Source organism: Lichenostomus cassidix, chromosome 2, assembly GCF_008360975.1.
Source record: "Lichenostomus cassidix isolate B80296 chromosome 2, HeHo_3.0, whole genome shotgun sequence".
Classification (NCBI taxonomy): Eukaryota; Metazoa; Chordata; class Aves; order Passeriformes; family Meliphagidae; genus Lichenostomus; species Lichenostomus cassidix.
Genome location: NC_139482.1, coordinates 46,447,430 through 46,459,914, shown reverse-complemented (window position 1 = coordinate 46,459,914; position 12,485 = coordinate 46,447,430). Strand labels below are relative to the sequence as shown.

Genomic DNA, 12,485 nt, shown 5'->3' with positions numbered 1-12,485 from the left:
CGCTGTTTAATTGGTATTTGGGGTTGGCTTCCCCGCGGAGGAAGTGCGGACCTTTCGCGGCCGCGCTCGGGCTCCTTCTGCGTTGCGATGTCTGCCAGCGGCGCAATCCAGGAGCAGCCTTCCGTGCTCCCCCAGCGTGGCCCTGGCCCTCAGCAGCCCCTCGGCGCCCAACGCTCCCGTTTTAATGAGAATTAGTGACCTTTCTGTGGAACCCCTCGGTTCGCGGGGGGGCAGCGCGCAGGGCTGGCTCTGCCCCGCCGCGCCCCGCGGAGCGGATCACAGCCGGGCGGCGGCGAGGCCGGGGCCGTGCTGCTCCCGCCGCCCCCGGGGCGTCTATCCCGGTGCGTCTCTGGGGACTGGCGCCGCTCCGGGGTCTTCCCGGAGCTCATCTCCGAAAATCACCACCGCTGCCCTCAAATGATGAGCGGACGCCTAAAGAATCAGCCGGGTCTGCGAGTGTGCTGGGGCAGAGCGGGGGCAGTCGAACGACAAATGCCTTTATTTATATATATATATATAATTTTTTTAAAAATAGTTTTTCTCGGTGGTCGCGTTGTCCTCGCTGAATCCTCTCTCTCTCTCTTCCTCTTTTTCTTTCCTTCTTTTCTCTCTCTCTCTCTCTCTTTTCCCTCAAACCCTGCAGAACAATTCGTTGAGAAATCCTCTTGTGCCCAGCCTTTGAGTGATTTATCCAGCCTGGACCCTCACGGGGATTTTAGCAGCAGCCCTTCTTCCCTGTGCACCGAGCCTCTCATACCCACCACCCCCATCATCCCCAGCGAGGAGATGGCCAAAATCTCCTGCAGCCTGGAGACCAAAGAGCTCTGGGACAAGTTTCACGAGCTGGGTACCGAGATGATCATCACCAAATCCGGGAGGTAAGGCTGGGCAGCCCCGAGGTTTCCCTGTGGGCATCTTGCGAAAAGTGGCTTTGCATAGTGGGGGGAAAAAAGACAAAGCTACCGAAACCCCGCAATTCTTTGTGTCGGGAGAACAGCACGGCTGGGCTAAGGGGAGAAGAAGGAGGGTGAAGCCCCGTACTTGCCGCAGCCCGGCGGTGCCATGCCCTGTGCGGCGCACGGAGCCCGCTGGGGCAGGGGGACAGGCGGCCCGGGCCGGCAGAGCGGTGCGATGTTGCCGGACCGGCTGAAATCCATCCGGGGCGTCCTGGCGGCAGGGTAGAAGTGTTGTTTCCCTAATAATTAGGTCTGTGACTAAAATCCCGCAGTGATTTTGAGGGGCTGAGTTGGTACAGACCGAGGGAAACGCGGGGTCGTTGGGGAGCGATTCAGTCAGAGTTTGGTTTGGTTTGCTCTTTTCTCTCGGTTGCGAAAATGCGCAAAAGAATTCCGGGCTTTCTTGTCACCTCAAACCACGCCGTTTCTTCGGTAAACCTTTTGGGGTTTGGGTCAGTCAAACGCAGTCCGCAGGAGCCAAATATCTTTTCGGGTTTTTTAATCCCCAAAGTTACTTTTTATTAATGTAGTTGCCTAAAGATTTTTTTTTCCAACTGCTGAGCACTATCGGCATGTTTTTTTTTAAAAAAGCAGGTATAAAACATGCCATTTAAAGTTCAACATTTTAAACTGTTAAAAATCATTTAACTTGATTTCTGGTCTACAGCATAGCCTTACATTTTAAAAGTGAATTTTGTCAAAAGCTTAGTGCAGAAAAGAAAGATTTTAGTTTCAAAAATTCTGCTCAGTATTATCGAGAGCAGGCTTAAAAGAACACTCATCTAAAATATGGGAGAATAATAACGGAAATAATTTCTGGAATATTTCCCTTACAGTAATATGGATGCCGTAAAAATACATAATTAAAAGAAAATCCAAGTTTCTAAAGATTTATGTACCATAGCTAAAACTATTTTCTGAAACCGTTGTGTACTTTTAACTAACAAATAGTATACTTCTCCTTTACTTTTCCACTTTTACCATATTGTTCTTTTTGCTTCCTGTATATCGTTTTGATTTCAAGCTGTTTTTTGTCTCCTCGTTAGAGAGACACAAGATTTACCTTTCATCATGTGGAAGCAAAATTAATAGATGCTTTCAGTTTTTTCAGGGGGTTTAAATATAATTCTTACTTTTAGAAGCTTTTCAGAAACTCTCTTATTTCTGTTCTCTGTCCAAATATTTATTTTCTGATTTGCCTCTATTTCAGGAGAATGTTTCCTACGATCAGGGTTTCCTTCTCGGGAGTGGATCCTGAGGCCAAGTATATTGTGTTGATGGATATAGTTCCCGTGGACAATAAAAGATATAGATATGCCTACCACAGGTCTTCCTGGTTAGTAGCTGGAAAAGCTGACCCTCCTCTCCCTGCAAGGTTTGTAGATTTTGTTGATTTTTTTTATTTCTCTTTACTTTTGTAAAATTCATTAAATACCTTATATTAATCCTTCTATTCTGTTTGCAAACAGTGCTTGGTGATTTTGAGTCCATGTTCAACAAAGCTGGTTACAAAACTCTGATAAATTTTTGTTTTGCAGAATCTGGCCTCAAATCTCTGCTTGAGGTTTTATTTTTACTGATCATTCCAAGAATTGGAATGCAGAATTTGGTTAAGCATTCTTTTATATATAATTTGTTTTTTAAAATTTTTATGAATCTTGTCGTGATTCAGATAAGAAAGCTTTTAGAAAATTTGATTTTTCTCTTGGATATTGGATATCAGTTTTTTACTTCATAATTTAAAGCAATCCAAGCACCACCAGCCAAGCCAAAGTATAAATACAGTTCAGTTCTATTCATGCTTGAAATGATATTATTTCTGTAACTTATTCAGTATTTGCTAACCAATAATTTTATTCTTGATTTTAATAATATCTTAGACTGCAGGCAAAGTACAGATCAGTTTGACAGCACAGTTACTTTTCATTAAGAAATCATGAAATATTCTGAGACATCAGGAAAAAACCCTCTGTAAAATACATTCTCTAAAATCAATTCCCTTTTCTACACAGAAACAAATGTTGCATAAATTTAATTCCTTAAGTCATTCCGTTAATACAATTAATGACTGATTCCTTTAAGCACTGGGCAGCTGAGGCTGCAGCGCCGGGCTGTGCAGTGGGAGGGCACTTCAGAGGAGACCCACACTTCGTCGTATTCAGCCCAGCACTTCTGTACCTACTTCAGTCCCCAAGTCCCGTAAGACTGAAGCACATGTCGGAAGGCTTTGCTGAGTCAGAGCCGGAGATAGGGAAATAACGTGGATGCCTCTCTGGCTTCAGAAAAACTTTTTGCAGAGGGCTCTGCGCAGGAACACAGATCTGCTCCAGGTGGCTTAGCCCGGGGTTAAGAACTCGCTTATTACAGAGGCAGAAATTATAAGTGAAACACAAGGAATGGAAACAAATTTTTTTGGTGTGTGAGTATAGGCACCAAATAGTGCACGATTTCCTTATATAAATAGTTGAACTGAAATCTTGGTGACTGGTGATCTCTGGAAGGCTGTTCAGGGAAGTAAACAAACAGAAAGCGCAAGCAGAGAAGCTGTGATTAAAGACAGCAACCTAGGAGTTATGTCTGCTTTGTTTTCATGGCCAAAAACTCCTTCTTGCAATGTGGTTAACGTCTGAGGGCTTCTTTTGACGTATTGTAATGGGCACTGATCAAAACCCAAAGAGAAAACACAGATCCTGCTCCGAAGGAGTCAGCATCAAAAGAAAAAAAATAACAGAAGAACAGAAATAGTTTTAAGGCAGGGTTTTCCCCTTCTTATTTTTCTGTTCACACCCCTTTTGGCATACCTTTAAATAGATTTCTAATTCACACTCTCACTGGCATAGACTCACTCAACAAGGAAATACTAGAATATAAGACAAGGGACAGATCTTTGGAATAATTAGCAACTCCTACTGAGTATTAGATAAAACCTTCTTGAAGTTTAATAATTGTTGCTATTGTACTGCAGTAACATTTTGGGTTCCTCAACAGATCAGTGCCCCTATGTGCAAATATGTATCTATGCTGTTCCATTTTCAGGATGCTTTGCCCCCAAGTGTAAATGTACACCTTTCGTGTTTAATTTTCAGGATGCTTAGCTAAACAGACTTGATCAGAGCACAGGCACAGAGGGCTTTTTCTTTGTGGTGATGGTACTTGTGGGGATGGTATTTATATACTTTTTCCTCCTTATACTTCTGTTTGGTGAGAAAAAGGATGTCAAGAGGTTCAGCATGCCAATGTTTGCATTATCAGTCCTTCTTCCAGAGTGTTAAAGCACCTTTTGGGGTGGGAGGCCTCAGTCTTGCTTGAACAGATTAAAAGTAGTTCTCTTCCCATCTTGAAACGAGTTTGGTCCTGCTCCAGTAACAGAAGCCTTTAATGAAGTTATGATTTCTTGTCCTCCAAACACAGGGTTTTAGCTCTCCCTGCTTGAGGAGTGTCAGTGAGAGGTGTATGTGTGTTTATTGTCTGGGCACTGGTAACAAGGTACTTCCTCCCCACACACATCACTGCCTGCCTCTGCACAGGCACGGTGACATCAGGGGAATTATTCAGGACTCTCATTGTGTCTGGGTGTAAGACTTTGCCGGATTGAACCAGTTTGATGGTTTGCTCTTTCCACTATAAAAATAACTTTCAACACTAAGACAGTTTCGTAGGGCTTTTTGCTTTTTTGGTTTTTTTCAAATTAATAAGTATTCTGTGATTCTGTTTGAAAGATTAGCCCTTCAGGGAACTTCCTATTAAAACCAGTTTTATCCTTGTCTTCCTGCTGTCAATATTGAAGACAAGTTTATGTTGCAACGAACACTTAAATAAAAAATACTTTTCAGAGAGTCTTTTGTACATCCTCTAAAGTGCTATTTGGGGATAGAGTTCCTATGTGATATTTTGTGTCTTCCACATTGTTAAGACTGTGTGAAACATCAGTTCAGTAAGTTTCAGCATGTATCTTTATCTTTATTTAAACTCCTTCCTTTTTTGCTTCCTTTCTTTCACCCAAAAGTTTGTCACTTTTTTTTAAACTGCATTTGTTTACAGCAATGAAGTTATAGTGTTTACATACTTATGGAGAGCTCTAGGCAGGAAAACTTTAAAAGGTATTATATTTTGCAAATTATTTGAGACATTGTGGTAAATAAAATCTCATGCATGGGGCGTGTGCGGCCAGACCATCTGTTAAACTAAATAGAGGGAGCACAGTGTCGCATTCCAAAATACACAAGATAGAAGCAGTACCCAAACCTTGCATATATCATGAAGCATTATATACGGTGGAGCAAATTCACACCCAAATATGGCTCCTAAATCCTTTGTGAATCAAAGTGAGCAGCTCCTCACCTCTGGCTGGCCTTAGGCAGTGGATCCCGTGCAAACTTCTGGGAGAGCCTCGTGTGCTGCACTGGAATGTGAGCATTTATCTCGCTAACCTGTTTTGCTCGTGCGCTCTCGTGGTCTTGCCAACGACTTCTGCTTCAGAAATCACTATGTCAAGTGTTCTACCCTCTTCCCTGGGGTGTGCAAGCTTGGGCTGTGGGAGAAGTGTGGGAAATACGTGTAGCTCACCAGCTCACTGCGTTGCAGTGGAATTGACAGGGTGTAGCAAACGGGTAAAGAACATTAAAGTCGATTATTGCATTTCAGTAACTGATACTCTGGTGCCCAACCTTCAGTGACTTTCCTGTTAGCACTCTGCTTACAGGCACTTGGTAGTTTTAAAGCAGTGCCAAGCATTAACCATTGATGGTGTAAAACAATTGTGCTCAGCTTTTCAACACAGGGAGGTCCTTACTCATTCCCAAGCACATATTTGAAATACTTTGGCTTTTTGGACCCAATTAGCCAAACCTTGCTGAGTCTGACACTCTGTGATCACAGTAAACATTATTAGCTATCCAGACATTCAAAATTAGGAGTCAGGCTCCACAAAAAATTAACACAAGGCTGGCTGAAAAGTTGCAGGACATATTTGGGACTCTTTTTGTTTTGCCTTCTCTAATTCAAATCTCTAAGTATTGAGATTTTCAGGGGTTTTTTTTGGAGGAAGGAAAAGTTAGTTTTCATGACAGCTAAGCTTCTTTTGACATAGCATGATTCCATGTCCCGGGTTTTCAAATACATCATCATTTTTTATGAGCTTTGCAGTGCAATCAGCAGAGATGATAGCAGTAAGGATGCCTGCATGCTAGGAATATTTTATTGTGACAGGAATCCTGGCTCAGCATCCCTCCATGGACACAGCTAGAGCAGCCAAGCTGTGCTTTGGATCAATGTAAGGAAAACATCCTGCACATCTGAAGCGAGCTGTGCCGGTAAAAGTTTAGTTTCACTGTGTCTTGGGGATTCTGCTGGCAAAAACAGAATGCAGGATCAAATCTCCTTCCTCTTCGAGCAACAGGGCTGTGCTCCCCAGCGTCTTTAGTATGGGCATTTCTTGATTAGGGATCAGCACGGTTTATTGGAGAGTTACGCCCCACCGTTTAGTGGTTTTTCCATTCTAAAATCGTAGCTCAACAACAAGGACAAATGTTTATCTTCCTAACCTGGCAGCCCAGTGCTGCCCCACCCACCTAATGGAAGAAACTCATTTGTGTGGCCAAAGACATCACCCAAAATGAGAGCCAGGCCCTCAGTGAGTGATAACCAATGCAGACAGAAGCAGAACAGGGCTGGTTTGCACTAGCTGAAGGTCTAGTCCAGCTCTTAATTTGCCATCGCAAAAGAACAGTTGAGTTAATAATTTTCAGCAATACATTATTCCTATAAAATCATTGCTCTTAAATAGCATGGCACTTGTAATTAGTGTAGTCATAATGTATATATCATTGTATCTACATGTCTTCTTGCTTCCTTTTCTTCTGCTTAATTTCCCAAGTGTAGGATTGTTAATAGCAGAGCTGCAACTAATTTTTCATGTCAGTCCACTGTGCTGGACTGCAGCCTTCAACCTCTTATAAACAGACGTCACCACAGCAAATGTGTGATCGAGTGCAGGTTAAAATCATTATCACGGCTTAATGTTACATATAAAGAAAAATGCATTTTTATCTGCATTCCCCCATTATCTCTGTAATGACACCATGTTTTTCTCTCGGAGCTGTAGTCATTGTTATTTTAAGTGCTTGTTAGTACAGCTGTGGGGAAAGACATGATCAATTTTTCATTTGGGAAAAGACACAACAGCGAATGTTAGTTAATGTCTGCATTTTAGATAACGGGATAAAATAATAGGTATGGTTAAGGAGCAGTCTAGCACTCAGGCACGGGATTCTCAATTATATTCCAGTGAATTAAATAAATCATCTGCTTTACTGTCCTTCATTAATAGCTTTATTTCAGGAATTCATTAATTTGGGGGAGATGGCGTCATGTTCTAGCAGCAGATTTGTATTACTCTAAGCTCTCAGGAAATCCACGTCTGTGAAACCACTGCATATCTGGAAAGCAAAATGATATGGGCATTTTCATTTCATATGGAGGTGGTACTCACATACAAGCCCAGAGGTGAGATTCTTTTATAAGCAGGCATTTTTTCTGTGTTTTTTAGGTTGTATGTGCACCCTGACTCCCCATTCACAGGAGAGCAACTGTTGAAGCAGATGGTGTCCTTCGAAAAAGTCAAACTCACCAACAACGAGCTGGATCAGCATGGCCATGTGAGTAGCCCTAGGAGTGGGAAAGGGAAAAGAAACCACCAGGGAGTTGCTTGTATCGCAAGGCTAAATGGGAGAGCAACTGCTATGGGGAAAGGCTGCCATGGCCCCCACATTACACTTCTCTTGGCCAGCCCTTTGTACCACAGGGGTGGAAGATGTATGAAACTTGAACATGTTTGGTTTAATATGTTAAAGGGTCCTTTTGGGTTCCTCTGTTGCTGAGGAATTGGCAACTTTAAAAGTCAGGATTTTAAAAAATTTTTAATAAGGTAGAGCCTGGATCAATGGGAATCGTCTCAAATCATGCTTCTACTTCCATTACAGGCAAAACATCCATCAGGGACAAGTTCAGGGTGGAGTTGAGTGTCAGAGCAAGGGATAGAAGGAAGGCAGATGAGCCTTTTTTTGTGCTTCTGCTTGCATTTGGCTGTGACTTGGCAGTGTGCTCTGCCACATGCAAGGGACAGCAAACCCATGTGCTTTTACATGTGTGTTTAGAAGCTCCTACAGGTCACTTCAGGCAACCTGTTAGGGTTGGCTCCACCAATTAGAGTCTTCTAGTTCCAGACCCACCACAGTATTGGCACAGAGTCAGAAGAAAATACTGACCTGACACCAAAGCAACATCTAGAGAATTATAAAAAACAAGTGCACCTGAATTGCTCTTGAAATAACTGTAGGCTAGCTGCAAGTCAAGGTGCCACAGGGTGGACTTGGGCCTCTGAAGGAGACAGATCCCAGCTCTGATTGGCGCCAGTTTGTTGTCACAGGTCCTGAGACTGGAAGATGGTAAATGGGATTCAGAGCTGCTGCCATGGGTTCCTGCTATGCTCCATCAGTGGGGACAACTCCTTTAGCTGTCTGACTGGCTAGTGGTAGGTGGTAAGAATAGGTATTTCCTGTCCTGCCCTCCCCCCAAAAGTGCCTGTGAAGTGCAGGAACGACTAGGTAGTGCCTCCAAATTGCAAAGAAAGAGCTAAAATTGTTGTGTCTGGGCTTGGGGGTTCTCTTAGGGAAGGCAGAAGGAGCAAGGGGATAGATTTGAAAGAGTTGCTGGCTGAGAACAGGGCAGATCAATTCAGAAGAATGAGCAAAAGGCAGTGTTAGTAAATGAGGTGCTGGGAAGAGAGGAGTGATTTGGAATGCTAAAATATGTGTAGGGGTGACTAATTTGTATAGCTCAATAATTGCAGAATATAATGTCTCAGAAATCCCTTCCCTAGTGTGGTATTTAGTGCCTGGACTGTGTGAGACAGTGGCCATTTGTCTGAGCTGTGTTTTGTGCAAATGTTTCTCATCCAAAAGAGAATTTTCACTTATTTCAAGAACTGAGAATTGAATCACAGCCATGATCATTTAAAATACATCCTGGAAATAACGACAACAAAAGTAGCTGAAACCCCAAACAAATAAAACAAAAGAAAGCCCAGATAGACGTCTCTGTGTTGTTCTTTTGTAGATATCCATCTGTGGGTATATTATTCTTGAATCCAGTTCCCACTGCTGTTCCCTTCGTGACCAGTGGAGAATGAATTTTTTCCCCCTCTCTTTTATTTCATAATCTGTAGAAGGGCAAAGCTGAAGATTTGTGGGCTCTATCACCAAGTGATGATAGAGCAGTATACGTGAGCACTTAAAAAGAAGCATTTTTCATCATAACAGGGGCCATGTGTGCCTTTAATAAAGGGCTCGCAGCAGTATATTGCAAGCTAGTTAGGAGTGCTGCAGTTCCCAGAAGCCCAGAGGAATAGGAAGCAGAAGTAGGTCTGAGGAGCTGTCGGGAACAGAGACATGTAGCAGAGCAAGAAGATGTAATCGTCTCAAATACAGGCAGTGGGAGAAAATGATCCAGAGAGTTTGAGATGCAGCCTCTCCATTAATTTCCGGAGAAGCAGAGGCTGATCCCATTCTTTACACAAAGGCTCTGGACAGCCAACGACAATGGAAAGTTTTGTGTGTTCAATTAAGGATGAGCACTGAAGGCTTGATCCTCTGTTGAGGTTTGAGTGACAGGTGTTACACCTTCACAGAGCACTCCCTTTTCGATATTTTGTGGGGGTTTATGTTCCAAATTAGGATGTCAGGTTTTATGTGCTGCCTTATCGAAGTTATGTGAATACCATCATTGGATGATCAGTAGAATTAAGGAAGAAATCAATCCTCTGGAGCCTTTAAGGAGGGCTCACTGTGCTATGGCCCGTGGCGTTTCTGGATGCCTGTGTATGAAGAGGAGAATTGAAACACCTCTTGAAATCTCTCCCTTCAGTTTGAAAGAGCCAGTCTTCACTTTTGAATTATGTTTGATAATGCATGTTGGTTCCTGAGGAAGTTTGATGACCCAAAAGAATCCTTTAAATACAGGTAGTTACAGGTAGGGAAGCGGGATCCAACCTGATTCCAGTTTGTTCTAGTCGCTTGCTTTCTTCATTCTCCAGAAGACAGTTATGGGTTTTAAGGTAATTGTGGTTTATTTGTAGGGTGGTTCACTTCCTGAAAAGGAATCTGAAGAGAGGCATTTGTTTGTTCTAGCATATGCTTGTTTTCTCTTATTCCAACACTTTTGGAGTTGGCAAGCATTTTTACTTGTGTACCTTCAGCAGAATGTGTAACCTCATAGTTATGCACATATTCTCCCCAAGCATCAGGCAGAAGAAGTCTTATCTCTGTGTGCATGACATACAGCTTTCTCCATGGAAACATTTTCAGATATCCTTACCAGAGGAAGGAAATGGCTCCTATCTCTAGATTTTTACAGCCAAGCAAGTCATTGCCATTTTTCTGGTTGTGAAGTATTTATGAATGTGACTTTCCCCCCCCAAATTTTTGGTGATGTTTTTCACACAGTGCTTTCTTTAGGACTTTTGGTTGCCCCTCATTGGAGTGCCATCATTTCTGGGTTTTGGTGAGGTAAACCATGAGTGTATACATTATTGTAATTGGTTTTTTGGCATTTACAGTAGCAAAACTCAAACACATTATTGTTTGCAAAAGCAAATGCAAAGCTGTGAACATGTTTAATAAGTAACTGGGAAAGCAGGGAGTTTGGACTAGCCACAAGGAGTTATGCCCCAGGTTTTTTTGAGTCAACCCAGCAGAATTTAGGAATCTTCATGTGTTCAGAAAGAAAACTTTACCTGGTAATGCTATTATTTGGTGAATATAGAAGCAGCATTCACAGCACAGTTCCTGAATTCAAAACCACCTTGTAATTTTGCAGCTGGCATCCAGATTGTCTCTGGTGACTGGTCTGAAGCCAGTGGGAGCCAGATGTCTACAAACCTGCCTGACCTTACAGCAATCAGGTTCCTGTGAGGAGGGATCCTGGTCATCTTCCCTGCTGCAGGCTGTCAGCATGAAGGTGGAGGGGGTGGCTGGTGGCTGTGGATGCCAGCAAGTGCGTGCAGGGGGACTGCTATGAGTATGTGTCTCTTGGGACATGCCAGCAGGATTGTCACAGAGCTGGCATAAGGGACTTTCTGATAGCTACACCATGCAGGAGGAGGATGAATGACCAGACTTGCCTCTGGTGGGAATGAGCAATGTGGAGCACCATGGCAGGGGATGTTATCTATCTGCGCTTTCTTTTTTGGAAAACTTTTATAAGGGATTATGCAGTCTTGTTTGAGAAACGTAGTTTCTTTATCGCAGTTTGCATTCAGAGAGGAGTGAAAGGAAAGGGCATGTGTGGGAGCTTCTCTGTCACAATATTTTCCTCCTTCTGCTTGACTGCTGCTCAGATGTAATGCCTTGGTGTGGGTATCCTGGCCATCAAAGGCAATGGAAAGCACCAAGGTCTGTAGGCTAACCCCTCAGTGTAAGCTCATCACCATCCACACACCCTGCTTTAAAAAGACTGTTCCATCTGCTTAGAGCACTCTAAACAGCTAGGATGGCAAAACAAGATTTCACAAGGAGAGGGAAAAGTGCTAAGGGTTTTAAAGGTAAGGTCCATGGCCATTTTGCATGTGCCTATACACAGTGGTGAAGTGCTTTGAAAAAGGACCTGAGCTGGTTAAAGCAGACATGCAACACTTTCAGGATGACGGTTCCCTGTCGTTGTAATGTCTTTCTTGTTGCTGTGTGCCTCCCCCAAAGTCCCAGTGTGAGTCTTGGCAATATTTGGCCCCAAAGGAGCAGCAAAGAAAAACGCTGATAGAAATTGTAGCCATGATAGAGTTGTCTCTAAGCTCTCCACTCCAATGCAATGTGCAACCTTTCTCGTTGACTTACCATGAAATACTGCACTGCTCCTGCTATGTTTCAGCTGAAGTTAACACTTCCTGAGGAATGCACATTAGCTATTCCAGATGTACGGAGCTGACTGTAATGTCGTTATGGCCCCTGCAAAATAGAACCACCCACACCATTGCCAATTTTGTCTTGTGACTGTGATTATATCTAAAACAAGGGCTGGTGTGAGCCGAGCTCTGTATTTAATTCTTATATTGTAATAATGTGGTTAGAGGCAGCCAAACAGGCCTCCAGTCAGTGGTAACTGAAGCAAGGGGGACTCTTGGTTTGACTCCAGTGAACGTTGAAATTGGTTGGTTGGTACCTTAGGTTTAGAATTGTTTGGGAGCTCGTAAACAATTATTAATGAGGATAGAATAGCAAAACCTGGTCATTTGGGGGTTCCGTACTGGTTTCCCTCCTTGCTCTCATTTTTGGCAGTCTGCGGTGAAGATCGTCTATGAAGTAGTTTGTTTTAAAGGTTTGCCACAGTGAAAGGCCACATGGAGTTTTACTTTTAGTCAGACAGTTTGTGCTGCTGCTGCTGGTAGGGTTTTGGATGGGTCTAATTTTTTCCGTCATTTTTTCCTAAGCGATTTGTGACTGTTTTCATTCTGCACCTGCGCGTTTTTACAAGTGGGGA

The 12,485-nt window shown here is 43.1% G+C and overlaps 1 protein-coding gene across 1 annotated transcript in view; it reads left to right on the top strand.

The window, feature by feature from the left end:
* Positions 1-12,485, top strand: part of TBX20 (T-box transcription factor 20) — a 39,320-nt gene that overhangs the window by 1,720 nt on the left and 25,115 nt on the right. Inside the window, exons 2-4 of the mRNA XM_085051400.1 lie at positions 644-878; positions 2,167-2,331; positions 7,504-7,612. Coding sequence (XP_084907526.1) covers positions 644-878; positions 2,167-2,331; positions 7,504-7,612 — 509 coding nt within the window. The remainder of the gene's footprint in view (positions 1-643; positions 879-2,166; positions 2,332-7,503; positions 7,613-12,485) is intronic.